This window comes from Heptranchias perlo, chromosome 19 (assembly GCF_035084215.1).
Source record: "Heptranchias perlo isolate sHepPer1 chromosome 19, sHepPer1.hap1, whole genome shotgun sequence".
NCBI lineage: Eukaryota > Metazoa > Chordata > Chondrichthyes > Hexanchiformes > Hexanchidae > Heptranchias > Heptranchias perlo.
Window position 1 is genome coordinate 15,282,234 of NC_090343.1, and position 17,432 is coordinate 15,299,665.

The 17,432-nt window shown below is 40.9% G+C and overlaps 1 protein-coding gene across 2 annotated transcripts in view; it reads left to right on the plus strand.

The window, feature by feature from the left end:
- The window catches only part of slco4a1 (solute carrier organic anion transporter family, member 4A1), a 148,610-nt gene that overhangs the window by 90,656 nt on the left and 40,522 nt on the right, over window positions 1-17,432 (plus strand). The window contains exons 3-5 of one of the 2 annotated variants that reach the window (XM_068000783.1): window positions 2,868-3,021; window positions 11,020-11,089; window positions 12,913-13,824. In XM_068000783.1, coding sequence (XP_067856884.1) covers window positions 13,083-13,824 — 742 coding nt within the window. In that variant the 5' untranslated portion in view covers window positions 2,868-3,021; window positions 11,020-11,089; window positions 12,913-13,082. The remainder of the gene's footprint in view (window positions 1-2,867; window positions 3,022-11,019; window positions 11,090-12,912; window positions 13,825-17,432) is intronic. The other variant, XM_068000784.1, reaches the window with a different exon arrangement.

A 17,432-nucleotide genomic window follows, 5' to 3' on the forward strand; every position in this document is an offset into this window, starting at 1 on the left:
AGGGGACATAACCTTGAATTCAGAGCCAGGCCATTCAGGAAAAAGTTAGGAAACACTTCTTCACGCAAAAGGTCGTAGAAGTGTGGAACACTCTCCCACAAAAAGTTATAGATGCTAGCCCAATTGATAATATTTTAAATCTGAGATTGATAGATTTTTGCTCACCGAGGGTATTGAGGGATATGGAGCCGAGGTGGGTGGATGGAGTTTGGATACAGATCAGCCATGATCTCATTGAATGGCGGGACAGGCTTGAGGGGCGAAATGGCTTACTTCTGTTCCTATGTCCCAACATTCACAGCCTTTTGAGGGAGCGAGTTCCAGATTTCCAATTTCCATCATTTTGCCCGCACATTTAGTCTGTCTATGTCCCTTTGTAACTTCCTGCTTCCATCTACACAACTTGCTTTGCCTCCTAATTTGGTGCCATCTGCAAAGTTAGATACCCAACTTTCTATTCCTTCATCCAAGTCATTAATATTTTTGCTGAAAATCTGAGGCCCACAATACAGATCCCTGGAGAACACCACATCACATCCTGCCAATCTCAAGAATGAGCTCTTTACCCCAACTCTCTCTCCTACCTCTCAACTAATTACCGACCTGCTCTGAGCAGACCACAGTGTTGCAATGAGGCCATTGAATGCCCTCGTCATAGTACTGCCCAGCATAGGGAATCTAGACAGGATAGACTCCTGGTCCAAGGTCTTTATTGAATCAGTGAGTGTTTCCCTCTGCTGCTGCATTGAAATCTCTGCACTGTGCAATCACGCAAGGAATGAACCACTAATATTATAATGTGAACCTCGCAAGATACCATGAGGTCCATTCCTTGTGATGTTGGCATGAGCATTGTGCATTTTTCAGCCACTGCAATAGGACTACAAAATAGGGTCTATGAAGAGCAGAGGCTCTGTGTCCAATCCATTAGCTTACTTAAGCAGAAAATGTCCATTGTGTGCTCTTGGAGGATAAAAATATGATCAGTATTCTGGATGTCTGTCATATTTTTCATCTGTTACTTTCTGCTAATCTGACTTTCATCCTGGTTCATTAACAAAATGGAAAAGAAAAGAGACAGTCAGTTTAGACCTGATTTATATTCAGCTCTGCATTTTAACGTCTGAGAATATGACAAGGTCATCTACAATACGGCAGTTAAAATAGGGTTTTACTATTACTTGTGTTGTTAGATGGAAACTCAGTCAAGTGGAGTAATGTCTTAGAATGATGAAAACAGACACCCTTTGGATTAACTTTGTGTAATTTATTACAACTCTACAATATGGGATGAGTCCTTTATGAATACACTGATCTGCCTATCATAAACTGTGTACCCAACATCTGCTCCCGAATCTAAACTTCCATATGGAATTGTTCACTTTCCAAACCAGAATGGATTCAGCTACACAGTAAACTGTACGGAAAGAAGTAGGAAAGAAAGAACTTGCATTTTTATAGCGCCTTTCACCTTGGGCCATCCCAAAGTGCTTTACACCTAAATGTACAGTAACATATGACTGCAATCCATTGGCAATGGATGGTGGTTATGTGCATATTTGAGGGCTGCCCATTACGAGTAAGTGCATTGTCTAATTGTTATAGTCTAGTTGTAACTGGTCTGACCATGAGATGTGCCTTCTGGTGGCTGCAAGAAAGAAAGAAAACTTGCATTTATACAGAGCCTTATTATGTCTCTTGGGATGTTCCAAAAACACTTGCATCCAGTGATTACTTCTGAAGTGCAGTCACTGTTATGGTGGCAAATGTACAGCCTTATTATACACAGCAGGATCCCACAAACTACAATGAGATGAATGATCAGCTATTCTCTTTTTGGTGGTGGTTGAGGAAGCAATTTTAACTAGGACATCAGGAAAATTCCCTGCTACTTTTCAAATAATGCCACGGGATCTCTTGCATCCACCTGAACCATCAGATCACGCAGACAGAGCCTAAAGGATAGCACCTACAAACAAGGCTGCACTCCCTCAGTACTTCACTGAAGTGTGAACCTAGCCCTAGATCATATGCTCAAGTCCTGGAATGAGGCTTCTGATTCAGTGTTGAGAGTTTTAATGGAACCTAGCTGGCTCCCTGATTGTGACCATTGAATGTAGCACTAAAACACTTTGACCATTCATTCAGTTAACTGAGAGCTTAATTGAAAGAGAGTTAAGTAAGTAGAATTTGTAAGAAATTACATAAAAGCGTTTTTACAGCACGAAAAGAGGCCATTTCACCCAATGTGCCTGTGCCGACCGTGAGTATCTGTTTAGCAATATTACCCTGCCCTTTCACTGTACCCCTTTTAAAGTTTTCTTTTCCAAATATTTATTTACTTCCTTATCAAAAACTATTGGCCCAGAAATCACTTAAAAAAATAAAGAGCGGTGAGCTTAACAGCGCTCACCATTGATAGTGGCAAAATTGAGGAGTATTCACTGCGTTCGAACATGCACAGTGAAATGTGAAAATCCGGAACTTGCTCCTCCTGGTTCGCCGGCGATATGACCGCTTCGAATTAAAGGAATATCACCGGCTAGAATCAGTGGAACAAATGGACCAGCGCCAACTTGCTCTTCTGCCCAGCTGGAAAGTAACTAATATCGCCACAAAACAGGTACCCATAAAAATACCAGGTCTAAACTAAGTTTTAACAGTGTGATAAGTCTTAATGACTGCCAAACAACTAAAAAATTAACTTTTAAAAATGTGGAGTCTTATTACTCTTCATTTTAATAGCTTTAGGTCATGAAATTTTTTAAACTTTTTCCTTCTGTATCTTTAATTCAACTATTTTTTATCTTCTCTTTTTTCACTGTCTATAACTGTTTTTACAAATGATTTTATACTACATCTTGCAGAACTTCTTCACGGCTTGTCAAAAATGCTACAATCTGATTGGCCGAGGGGAGTGTGTGATCCGCTTGCTTCTCCCATGGGCCCCAGCTTTGCTGGAGCTAACGTTGGGCTCCTGTCCACTTCCTATTGGAGGACGTGCACCCAGTAAAGACCGTGGTAAGTCAGTGGGTTAGTATAAATCTATGGAGTGGCGAGCACTGTTAGTTCGCCACTCCGAGCAATTTCTGGGCCATTATGGATTCTGATTGCACCATTGTTTCTGGTAGTGCATTCCATATCCAAACAACCCCTGTGTTTTTTTTTAAATTCTGTTAGCCTCTTCCTTCATTCCATGTTGGTGATCTTAAATTAGCTCTAGTTACAGATTCACAACCAGTGGAAGTAGTTTTTCCTTATTTACCTTATCAAAACACCTCTATCAGATCTCCCTTTAACATTCTCCGTTCCAATGAAAAGATCCTTAGTTTCTCTAAACTGTCAACATTACTAAAACCTTTACTCCTGGTATCACTTTAGAAAATTTCTTCCAAAGCCTCTTCATGGCTTTGGAATTCTTCCTAAAGTAGGGTGTCTGAAACCAGACAAAATACCCTAACAGTGGCCTAACCAATGAATTGTATAGGTTTAGCATTCCATTTTTGTTTTTGTACTCGATGCTGCTATTTATATAACCTAGGATTCTGTAATCTTTTGTTTTACATCTGCATAGCATACATCATCTGCATGCAGTACAATTTTGTGGTTGGCTGCTGCTTATATCCTTAATGCCATTGTACTATCCTGGTTTCTATACATGCTTTCAGTTTAGATCAAAGAGATAACAAGCAGCATCCTTACTGAGTACCCAAGTACAGGCAGAATTTACAAAGTAATTGCTCATTGTTAGTGATGGACAGATGGTCTAAACCAAAGCACCTGGACTACATGGAAGAGGCAGTTCCATTCTGCTTAGACAACAGATTCTCGCTAGTCCAGGGAAGGGAAACTCCTGATGCACCATATCACATGTCAGGTAAATGAGATTACTGAAATTCACATATTGTGAGAAGATCCCTTCTTGAGGATAAATCTTACATTGTCAGGATGTGTAATGCTATAAATGGAACAGCTTTACTTGCTTTTTAGCCAGGTCTTTAGCCAAAATCTACACTTAATAGAAAAATCTATCATTAAGTAGAAAAAGTAGCTGGTAACTTCCACATTATTCAGGGTATTTTCCTGTCTTATAAACAAACAATCAGAGCTGACGAGCGTCCATGATTAAAAGAATCAACCTCAAATTTATCTACAGAGAAATCTTTTACAGAAGTGCAAGGTAGCATTTCAACTCCCAATTTACAAGACCCCTATGGTGCCATGTATCTCCTCATCCTTATTACCTTTAATACAGAAGAGTTAGCCCTTTTTCTGATTAGATGAACCAGCTGTTTTCCTGTGTTTTCCCCCCATTTTTAGCATGTTTGTCTAGATCAGAACAATTCAAAGAGATACGTCACTGCTCTAAGTCACCAGTCTTCTCACTTTATAATTTCCATTTTTTTCTTTCCTGTATCTAACAAGTGGAGTAATGAATGCTCTCAGTAACACCCTCTTGGTGACCCACAAAGTAGTTGACGCTGATACTTCGGCCTTGTTTTGCTATACAAGAAAATTCAATTCCCGTTAACAAATTCTTTTCCTTGAATAGGCTAATGTTCAATCTCCAGCAAGGGGACATAAAGGAAAGGCCATCTAAACACACAAAACCATAACTGAAGCATGGTCAGGAATATAATAGTTTCTATATATTTGCATCCATAACTGGATTTATTAGTACCTTAGATATCAAGAAATAGTTGACACAACAGTACCATTTTCTCAATTTGGAGAGTAAAACAAATATTCTGCACCTGTGGAGCGTTGGAGTTGGCACAAATCCACCGAGTCAAATTCTTGCTCTCTTCTGAAGGCTCAAAGGAAAATGTCTTATCAGCCAGCTTCAATGCTGATTTCTACCCATGGGTCACTCATACTTGATAACTAATCCATAATTTAAAAGAAACATACTTGAACCTCTGGTGTAAGCTACAGATATTTCCTAGGATCCAAATTGAATGACTCATCTGACCTTTAACTGCTGTGCATCACTGTCTGGCTCGTTGTGTCTATTTATGACCTTTAAAATAATCTCTCTCGTCTTTAAAAGAAAAATAAATCACAGCTGTGGATGGTAGAAACACCAACAACATAACTTATCCATTCATTTTTATGTTTGTGCTGATTTCCTATCAACAGGGTTGGTCTTCTGGAAGATGATAAAATGTCTTGAGTTACACAAGAAAACCTTTCCTCTTAATGGCATCATTGATGCCCATGATATTTCATGAGACAAACTGCAAGCTATTATCTCCTATTATAACTTTGAAAAAGAAAAACGCAGAACAAGAATCCCATGCAGCACAAATTTATAGTTCATGGATCCCAAAATAATAATAAATGAACCGTTTTAAATGCACCATCATTTCCTTCCTCTCCTGCCGTGACTGTTGGAATTTTGGGTGCATATTGCACATGGTTTTTCGACCCATTAATTTTAATAGTCCAAAAATCAAAAGCATCAATGCCCAAACTTCTGACTTGCTTCTGATGAGTAAGATGCCCTTCAGGAATTGCGAAGTTGGAAAATATATATATTTATTTATATTATAAAGGTTAACTAGTGCCGTGGGGGAGGGTTTAAACTAATTTGGCAGGGAGATGGGCACTGGGATGAAACGTGAGGGGAAAAACAAGTGCACAGAGGACTGGGAAGGACAAATAGCACTAGAGTAAAGAATAGTTCAGAAGTAGGAGGGATCAGATGGGACAAATGTGAGGCTGTCTGAGATTGGAGTGCATGTGCGTAAATGCACGTAGCGTGGTAAATAAGGTTGGTGAGCTGCAGGCTCAAGTCGCCACATAGGACTATGATATAGTGGCAAAAACAGAGACCTGGTTCAAAGAAGGGGAGGATTGGGTACTTAATATTCCTGGCTACAAGGTATTCAGGAAAGATAGGGAAGGGAAGAAAGGAGGGGACATGGCAGTATTGATCAGAGAATCTATTGTATCACTGGAAAGGAATAATGTAGTTGAGGGTCAAAGACAGAATCTATTTGGTTAGAATTACGAAACAGTAGAGGAGCTATTACATTACTGGGTGTATACTGTAGGCCACCAAATAGTAGGAAGGAAATAGAGGAGACCATTTGCAGGCAAATTACAGAAAGATGCATGAACTATAGAGTAGTGATAATAGGGGACTTCAATTATCCCAGTATAGACTGGGACAGTAACAGTGTAAAGGGCAAAGAGGGGGAGGAATTCCTGAAATGTGTTCGAGAACTTTCTGGAACAGTGTGTTTCCAACCCAACCAGGAAGGAAACCGTGCTGGATCTCGCTCTGGGAAATGAAGTGGGGCAGGTGGAGCATGTTTCAAAGGGAGAGCGTTTGGAGGAGGCCAAATTTTATTGAGTTGGAAAGGGAGTTTGCCCTGTGGATTGGAATCAAAAATTAGAAGGCAAAACAGTAATTGAACAATGGGAGGCCTTCAAGGAGTTGGTTCGGGTACATGGTCGACACATCCTTACGAGGGGAAAGGGAAGGGCATCCAAAGCTAGAGCTCCCTGGATGACTAACGATATAGAGATTAAAATGAAAGGGAAAAAGGAGGCTTATGAAGAATGTACAGTTCATTAAACAGTAGAGAACCAGGCTGAATACAGAGAAGATCTAAAAAAGGGAATAAGAGGGGCAGAGAGTATGAGAATTGATTAGTGGCTAACATAAAAGGAAACCCAAAAGTCTTTTATAAACCTATAAATAGTGAAAGGGTAGTCATAGGAAGAGTGGGACCGATTAGGACCAAAAAGATCATCTTGTGGAGGCAGAGGGCATGGCTGAGGCACTAAATGAATACTTCGCATCGGTCTTCACTAGAGAAGAGGATGCTGCCATTGTAGCAGTAAAGGAGGAGGTAGTAGCGACATTGGATAGGATAAAAACAGATACAGAGGAGTTACTTAAAAGATTGGCAGTACTCAAAGTAGAAAAGTCACCTGGTCTAGATGGGATGCATCCTAGGTTACTGAAGGAAGTAAGGGTGGAAATTGCAGAGGCTCTGGCACAATCTTCCAATCCTTCTTAGATATGGGGATGGTGCCGAAGGACGAGAGGATTGCAAATGTTACACTCCTGTTCAGGCAGTCAGCCTAACAACGGTGGTGGAGAAACTTTTAGAGACAATAATCCGGGACAAAATAAATTGGCACTTTTTTAAAAAAAAATATGGGCTAATAAATGAAAGTCAGCCCGGGTTTGTTAAAGGAAAATCGTGTTTGACTAACTTGATTGAGTTCTTTGATGAAGTAATGGAGAGGTTTGAAGAGGATAGTGCGGTTGATGTGTATATGGACTTTCAAAAGACATTTGATAAAATACCACATAGTAGACTTGTTAGCAAAATTAAAGCCCATGGGATTAAAGGGACAATGACAGCGTGGATACAAAATTGGCTAGGGGACAGAAAGCAGAGAGTAGTGGTGAACAGTTGTTTTTCAGACTGGAGGGAAGTATACAGTGGTGTTCCCCAGGGATTACTATTAGGACCACTGCTCTTTTTGATATATATTAATGATGTGGACTTGGGTGTAGAGAGTATAATTTCAAAGTTTGCAGATGACACGAAACTCGGAATTGTAGTAAGCAATGTGGAAGATAGTAACAGATTTCAGGAGGACATAGACAGACTGGTGAAATGGGCAGACACATGGCAGATGAAATTTAACGCAGAGAAGTGTGAAGTGATGCATTTTGGTAGGAAGAATGAGGAGAGACAATATAAACTAAATGGTACAGTTTTAAAGGGGGTGCACGTATACAAATCTTTGAAGGTAGCAGGACGAGTTGAGAAGGCTGTTTTTAAACAAAAAAAGCATATGGGATCCTGGACTTTATTAGTAGAGGCATGGAGTACAAAAGCAAAACACTGGTAAGGCCTCAGCTGGAGTATTGTGTTCAATTCTGGGCACCACACTTTAGGAAGGATGTCAAGGCCTTAGAGAGGGTGCAGAAGAGATTTACTAGAATGGTGCCAGGGATGAGGGACTTCAGTTATGTGGAGAGACTGGAGAAGCTGGGGTTGTTCTCCTTAGAGAAGGTTAAGGGGAGATTTGATAGAGATGTTCAAAATCATGAAGGGTTTTGACAGAGTAAATCAGGAGAAACTGTTTCCAGTGGCAGAAGGGTCGGTAAGCAGAGGACGCAGATTTAAGGTGATCTGCAGAAGAGCCAGAGGCGACATGAGGAAACATTTTTTTACGCAGCGAGTTGTAATGCCTGAAAGGGTGATGGAAGCAGATTCAATAGTAACTTTCAAAAGGGAATTGGATAAATACTTGAAGGGAAAACAATTTACAGGGTTATGGGGAAAGAGCAGGGGAATGGGACTAATTGGATAGCTCTGTCAAAGAGCCGACACGATGGGCTGAATGGCCTCCTGTGCTGTATCTACTGAGATAAGAGATATATCCCACCAAAATTGCTTGTCCAAGATCTGTCCTATCACCTCTAATACTCACATGGTTCGTTTCCTCTCTACTTGAACAAATTCCTCTTAGCCCTTGTGGATCCTGCACTGAATGCCTAACCCAGCTAACAATTCCTGCTATCTGTATCCCTAGATTACAACTTGTTAGTCTTTTAAGCTATGGTATCTACCAGTAAGCATTGCAAAGTCACAAAGACTACATGATCAATTAAGTCATGAATCAAATTACAATTGAAAGCTTACATCATAACATTCACGATTTTTTTAAAACCCTAATCAGTTAACGATTAAAAATGTTCACAGTCTGTTCAAACTGTTCTAGTTCATTCTTCGTTATTCTGCTGCCTGATCTGCCTCAAAACATTCCAGGCATTATGATTTGGAGACACCCCCTAGTCACTTTGGGGTAAGAAAGTTACTTTTCCTTTAATGTGCATGCCTAATATGCTGGATGAAAAAAAAATCCACATTTACTCCCACGTTCCCTTAACCAGTTGTTTATCAGATCAAAAGGTGCCCTAGTTTTAACTTGCTTCAGCTGAGTACTGGGAAGATGATAACATTTGTATTAAGCTCAAGTTTGCTATGAAGTTCCTTGTTGGTACTTTTTTATTAGCCCCTAATGTTAGTACTTTTCATTGAATATGTTCAAACTATTATATATAATGAACATTGTTGTTGTGCTGCATCCAATTCAGTATTGACTTTTTTTAACAACATGTGATTCGGGAGTTGTGGTTATTTTGTTTATTGACATCCCTATTGAATGGGGAAAGCAAAGTCCTGTACATGCAAGATCAAATGCGTGCCTGGAATGCTGAGACAAGTAGTCAATATAAATAGAATGACAATACACTGGTTGGATGAGTATTTTTCTGTTTTTTTTTCTCTAAAAAAACGAGTTGTGCAGCAGATGCTATTGATCTGCAGCCCCTAGTCACTACCCCAATACTTTACTATCGTTAGCCAGCTCCATTCTTGAAGATTTATTCAATCATACCCAACAATATCTTAACAAGATAAACAGAATGTTGGGATGTAATCCATTGAATTACTTGTTTTTACGTAAGAGGTCTTATAGTCATCTCATTCATCTTGCACCAATGCTGTTATTTCCAGAATCAATGAATTCATAATGGATTAGTAACCTGAGCCCCTTGAAAAATAATTTCTCACAGAAAGGTGTTTAATATGTTGTAGAAGGAGTTTGTTTTAAAAAGGGCAATTTAGTGTAGAAAAAATATTGAGACATTAGGGTAGATTTTCATCTTCAACCCCTGGGCAGTAATCTGGCAGAGCAGATCATTGCCTGTTACAGAACAATACAATAGGCAGATGATCTGCTCCACCGGATTACTACTCTGGCAGTGAAAACAAAAATCTACCACATAGTTTTTATGACATTTTTTATTGGGAGAGAAATATTTTGGTGATATGTGTGGGTAATGATTTGCAGTAGTTGTTTCCAATATAAGTTTACTCAGGAAGTTTGAAAGCACCGTTTAATTGTTCAAATGAGCGAGATACTTTTTGAATAATTAAATATTAATGGTAGGAAAGTGGTCTCTGCTGCAGTAGTTAATTATCACAGAATGCAGAAATTCTACTGCAAGATGCTTCCACTTTATCGTACACTTGGTTTGGTTATTAGTAGTTAGTATACAGGACTGAGTTTTCTGTCCATTGTCTATGAATGGGTGGAAAACCCTAGCCCAGACTATATAATTAAAAATAATGTCTAGATTCTTCTCGTTGCTACATGGTCATGATTAGTCACAAAGCTGACAAGATGGGACTCTGTTTTCATGTTATGGTTGTCAAGGTGAGGGATGGGCCTGATGTGGTGCACGTTTCCACTTTCGGCACCCTCCCAGTATTAGTATCAAGCACACCCATGTCAAATGAAGCATGGGACTCATGCAGAGATATGCTCCTCCTACTGTGCTCCACCAATGTGCAATTTCCAATAAACAAACTCTGTTCTATTAGTGCAAACTTTCCATTTGCTACAAAAACATCCATGTGATTTTGGAGATTGTTAAATTCGTGCTGCAGATACTTTCCATTAGGAGTTCACCCAAAAGCTGTAGTAGGTGAAAAGAACCCAAACTATTGTGTGGTGGATTCAAACCCAGATTCAAGAGAAGAAAGGGCAGTGCAGTACTTCAAAAACCCTTGAAGTTAATGCTTACATAACTGCTGCAGTTTAACTACCAACGATCACTGTACTTCTAAAGTAATTAGTAGTATGACATGGATAAGACAATTTGAGATGGTAAGGCACTACTTATAAATGCAAGTACCTTTTTATTTTATTGAGCACCGTGTTATGAAAGTTAAGTCGAAGGTTAATGATTTGGCAGTTTGTTTGACTTGTTCTGATGTGGCTTTCTCATAAAGATTTGATAGGTTTTTTTTGTAACTTACACAGTGCAACACCAGTGCATTAAAAAAAAACTTTGTTGAATTTGCTGTCTATACTTGCATTTACAATGTTCCATGTTTTGAAGTAAAGCTTTTCAACATTCACTAATCAATGCTCTTGGGTTTGATTGCAATTAACCCTTTGTCTTTGCTGCTCCACTAGATACAGCAGTTTCTCAACTGAAGCCCGAAGGCAATCGAATTATTTTTTAAAGGGCAAGGTACCTGTCTTGGTAAGTACATCTATTGTGAAGTATTTAACCACTTATATTCCATATTATTATTTTATAACTTCTAGAGAAGTCAATATTAAAGGTCGTCTCCATAGACTTTTACAGTGAGCAGAATGAATTTGATGTTAACATGAGCATGTTCGCCATCTGCTATTGTTTTTTCTTCATGCTACTTTAAAGGAAAATGCTAATATTTGAAATTTCTAAGGAACAACTCTTGAAAATCATGTATAATATTCTAAATCCCACTTCTATATGCGACTTATATTTTTTGTTTACAGTTTGGATCCAGATTTTGTAGTATGCACAGTAGCAACACAGGTTAATTAGACCATAAAAAAGCAAAAGCAAATCAAGCACTAGGGCTCATTTCTAGAGGGATAGAACTGAAAAGCAAAGAAATTATGTTAAATTTGTATAGAACCTTGGTTAGACCACAGTTGGAGTATTGTGCACAGTTCTGGTGTCCTTACAGGATCTAGAGGAATTGGAGACGGTGCAAAAAAGATTCACAGGGATGATACCAAAAATGAGAGGATATCCTTATCGGGAAAGGCTGAACAGGCTGGGGGCTCTTTTCTCTAGTAGAGAGAATGCTGAGGGGTGACCTGATAGATGTCTTTAAGATAACAGGGCTTGATAGGTAGACATAGAGAAAATGTTTCCACTTGTGGTGGAGTCCAAAACTAGAAGCCATAAATATAAAATAATCGCTAATAAATCCATTAGGGACTTCGAGAAACTTCTTTACCCAAAGAGTGGTAAGAATGTGGAACGCACTACCACACGGAGTAGTTGAGGCAAATAACATGGAAGCTAGATAAGCACATGGTGGAGAAAGGTATGGAAAGGTATCTTGTTAGTGTTTGATGAAGTAGGGAGGGAGGAGGCTCGTGTGGAGCATAAACGCCGGAATAAACCAGTTGGGCCGAATGGCCTGTTTCTATGCTGCAGTTTCAATGTAACTTGATGTATCTATAGGTTTTTAAAACCCAAGCTTGTTCTCGCCTAAACCACCAATATCTCATCTTCTCTGCTATTCTTCTTAACTTTGGTGGGTTTGCATGCAATGTAATTGTGTCATGGGATTAATAGATTCTTTGGTTGCACTTCACTTTCTATAGGCAGATTCCAAATAGGCTTTTCTGTTCATTCTGTTGCATCAACTCCCAACATGGATTTCAATTTGAAGTGTATTACTTGGGGTGTATTTGTTACCATCCCCAAAGGACATTAGTGAACCAGTTTTTAGTCAATCCAACTCTTTCATGGTCATTTTTACTGATATTGCTTTATTTCCCGATTTTAATTTTTAAAAAAAGCTGAATTCAAATTCTCAAAGCACATTATGGGATTTGAGCTCACATTCTCTAGATTATTAGTCATGGTCTCTGGATTACTAGTCGAGTAACATAACCACTCCACTACCATTCCCCTTCTGTTCTGTTAATTGCAAAACATGAAATAGGAATGTGGAATTTATTACAAATAAATGTGTTAGATTAAAAGTTAGGGTATAATACAGGACTTTCTTAAAAGGAAGAAAAACTGCTGCTGTCGCACCATGCAACCAGGCTGCTTATTGGTATAGGAAAAGCAATAGCAAATCTTGCATTTGTAGGGTCACCTTCTCTATGCTTGTGGTACTATAAACTAAGCTTGTACTTGAACTGAATTTGAATCCTGCACATTGGTGAGTGAAGTGGTGCAAATCAGACAAAGGTGAGTTCTTCTGCTCTCTTAGAGAGCAATATTGGGACTTGAGATAGTTCTACTAATAATGACATGTATAGCTAATGTTAATTGCCTTGTTTCTTCTGCAGAATGAAGATAATAAGATTCATACAAGAAAACCCTGAGGACATGACATCAGTCACTACGACAGACTGTTAAATGGAATTCTGAAAGGGATCCTTCTCCTACTCCTTACCTACAAGAATCGTGCATTGTGCAGAATCTTTGAAAAGTGGTAACCTTTGCAGTTAGATTGGAAATGTCGAGCCATTTAACAGGGGATACTTCATTCAGCTCCAGGCAGGAGCTGCTGAATTTAAATGAACCATCCTCAAGTACTAATAATTTGGACACTCTGAGTACTTCAGAAACCAGCAGTAAAATACAGTGCAATGGGACATCAAAAGTACATAATAACTCGTGCCAGTTCAAATTAATCCCGAGCGAAACAGAAAATATGTGTGGCTGGGGTCTGTTCAAGCCCAAATTTTTGCAGGTTTTTAACACACCAAAAGGAATGCTCTTCTTCCTCTGCAGTGCTTCCTTTCTCCAAGGAATGATAGTAAATGGATTTATAAATACGGTGATTACCTCAATCGAACGGAGATTTGACCTACGCAGTTACCACAGTGGAATGATTGCCAGCTCTTACGACATAGCAGCGTGCATCTGCCTGACTTTTGTCAGTTACTTTGGCGGCAGTGGTCACAAGCCACGTTGGCTTGGCTGGGGGGTGCTAATCATGGCTTTAGGATCACTCGTGTTTACCTTGCCTCATTTTATCTCTGGTCATTATGAAGTGAATCTATCTGACCAGACTGAGTTGTGCTATTCTAATCAGTCTACACATTGTAGCGAAGGTTCATCTAGTTATTCCAACTACAGGTTTCTGTTTATGCTTGGCCAGTTCCTCCATGGCATAGGAGCAACTCCACTGTACACCCTGGGAGTGACCTACCTAGATGAAAATGTCAAGTCAAACTATTCTCCTGTTTACATTGGTGAGTTTTGGGAGAAACAGTGATGTGCAGTTTCACTATGCTGGAGTTGCTAATGCTTTTGTGAATCATTGATGTGATAATTGTGATAGCAGCTAGATTGGTTATGCCATGTACTTGTGCCTCTTGAAGTCAGGGATGCATGGCTTAATTTCTTCATATAAAACTAATACCTGCTTTGAAAATGAAATACATGTGCAGGGAATTTCCTCGGGGTTCTGCAACTGTAATTTTGGTGGAAGTTCGGTAGAAACAAGGTTCCTGCCGAAGTTATGGTGGCAGAGCAGGGAGAAGCCGGAGGAAATTCCTGGTGATGGTGTAAGTCACTAAAATTGTCAGTTATGGATCTTGTAAAGAAGTTCATAAGGATCCACACACACCTTTATTGTTTACTTGTTTTTTTTTATTCGTTCACGGGATGTGGGCGTCGCTGGCAAGGCCGGCATTTATTGCCCATCCCTATGGATGGGATATAAGGAACCGCACCGAAAACTCAAAAGTGTAGATTCTGAGAACAATCGATACTTGATGAGAATTGCCCAGCCTTTCAAATATTTTGCATGTATTGGGAGATTTCTGAGTAATCGACTCACACTTGGGCTGTCAGCTCTTCCACTTTGAAAAATGTCACACTGCCTTTAAAATCACACGGACCTTGCTTTGAATTTTGATCTAATGTAGCTAGAAATTTTAAAAATTACAGAATTCTGCTTGTTTGCATGCATATAAGGGCAGGAATGTGTGCAGATAATGGTGTAGATCTGATATATTGCACATTCCCCAGTCAGAACACATGCTTCCTATTATCTCTTCCCGTCCCCCCTCTCCCCAAAAAACCCGTCATTTTCTGATTGAGAGCCCAGCTAAAATAGACTGCTGAATCTGATAGCTCTATAAAGAATGTTCACGTTTGTTAAGACTAGTCCAGTCTCTGAAGCTTTTGTGATTATATCACGAAACTGACTGTAAACTGTAGTCAATACCTGTGAAAACAAAAACTGGGATTGACTCAGAAAGGGGAATGAAAATTTTCTATCACGGATAACTGCAAAGTAACAGTGGCCCACCTAAGCGTTGCTATCTTGTGCTAGACAAATGTGTCAGAATATTTTATACCATGTCTGTTACAAACTAACTTTGATTTTTAAAAGTAAATTATAAAGACCAGAATTTTAGGACTTAACCATAATGAATCAAAAGTAATTTTTTTTGGCTTTAAATGAGTTCATAGAATTAGATATTCATTTGGGGTCACAATGCCCTGTAATTGTGTATGGGATGGTTTCCACTGGATGATTCTCAATAACTCCAATGCTGAACGCTTTCTTCAGCACTACATGCATATTTGTCCTTTTCTTGCCCAAAAGTATCTTCAGCATTCTTTCTTATTCACAGCAAAACGTTTCTAAAATGAGCTTCTCCATTGAAGCACTTTGCTGTTTAAACAGATGAGCTTTTGCTCCACTCAAATCTTCATTTGACTTCAGCAGTCATTAGTTGGCCAGTAGGTCGGTAATTATTATAAACAATTCATTTTTAATCATCCATGCCCTTTTTCCAGTATTCAACAATGTGTCATCTGTGTAGGCATTATATGACTAATGAAAGTGAATATTACTTTGCAGGCTGCAAACCCACGCCCTGCTCTGCTTTCTCACAGCGTGCCTATTTGTACACCCAAAATCCTTCCCTCCCCCCCCCGCCCCCCCCCCCCCCACCATCCAAACCACTGTGGAAAAAGTGCCTGGTTTTTCAACAAAAGAAATCCCTATTTTCCCCAGTGATAGGAACTAAAGCGAATAATAAAGAAATTTAGGCTAAGGTTGACTGACAGTGCATTGTTAACCCCAAAAAAGGTGCTTTTGCAATTGATATGACCCCGCAAAGACTGCCATGAAATGCAAAATATATGATAGTTGTGTCCCATTAAGACCACAAAGTCTAATTGTTAAGTAAACACTGGGTGAGGTAATTGTTCCTGAAGTTTATGGTAACAATCCTGGAATTCTCTTTTTTTTTTAAATGTCAATTGGTGAGTTCGATGAGTGGTTCGGGATTCTAAGGCGCCTGTGCCAGATGATTGCCTCTGTTTGTTTATACTTTGTTTTGAAGTGTGACACTTGGGGCCCGATTTTACCAGGGCTGCGGGTTGTCGGCGGGTAGGCCAACGTGCCCGGTGAAATTAGTGGGTTGCCCGCGCGATCGTAGCAGGCAACACACTAATTGGATCCACTTACCTGCTCCTCCGGGTTCCCCGATGCTGATCTGCGCGTCAGGCGGGCTGCGCATGCGCAGTAAGATCTGTCAGGAGGCGCTCTATTTAAAGGCGCAGTCCTCCACTGACAGATGCTGCCACAAACAGCAAAAATTACAGCATGGAGCAGCCCAGGGGGAAGGCTGCTCCCAGTTTAATGATGCCTCACCCCAGGTATCATTAGATGGGGTGAGGAGGAGGGGGAGGACAGAGATCTTCCCCCCGGCGGACGGGAGGAAGCGGCCTGCCTCTGCCACCAAGAAGGCCTGACTCGAGGTGGCAGAGGGGGTCACCTGCGCCACCAACATATTGCCCACCTGCATACAGTGCAGGAGGCGCTCCAATGACCTCAGTAGGTCAGCCACAGTGAGAACACGTAGTCTCTCCCCTACACTCCGTCTGCCACAACACTGCCCCCACCCCACATCTCCTTCGGCACCGCCAACACCACTCTGTCACATCACCCCTCATACCCACTCAAACCTCATCCTCATCTTACCTGCACCTACTCACCTCGCGAGTACTCACCCCGCCACTACCACGCAACCCAATCCTCACACAATCTCATGGCTCTATCCCATACTCACCCTCTCGTGCATCTCTCTCACGGCCAGCCTCACTCAACCTGCCACCACCTGTGCTGCAGCCACAGGGCATGCATCACATATGTGCAGTAGGAAGCGTAAGGCAAACGCGTCGTGAGCATGAAGGGGATGCACAAGGGTGTTTGAGGGTTTGTCATGGTTCTTACTTCTATTGAATTAAAGAACAACTCACATCACACATTATATTGGCACCACTACTGCCATGTCTTCGCGAATCCTGTCCGGTTTGTGCAATAATGCCCGCTCCTGGGTATCCCTATGAGGACCCACCACTGATGCCACCCAGTGTGTCACTGCAGAGTGGGTGTAAGTGTATTTGCAGGGCTCTTCTGCGCAGATGACTGAGAGACAGCGGGGATGTCCCCGGTTGCAGCCTGGAAGGCTGTGGAGCAGAAGTTCGGGAGGGCAGTGGTGACTTTGATAGCGACAGGTAGGAAGATGGTGCACGGGCCAGCCAGGAGCAGCTCGGCATGAGAGAGGCTGCAGATGTCCACGGCTACATGTCGACTGACTCTGAGCCTCCGTGTGCACTGCTGCTCAGAGTGGTCCAGGAGGCTGAGCCTCGGTCTGTGGAACGTGTGGCGAGGGTAGTGCCCTCTGCGACGCATCTCTCTTTGCGGTAGCCCTCCCTCCTGCTGTACAGGTGGATGTGTCAAAGCACTGTGTTGTGGAGCTCCACGTATCAGAGGTGGACGGCGTGGATGGCGAGGCTGGTGATGCTGTTCGCCCTCCGAGGAGGTCATGACTGCAGC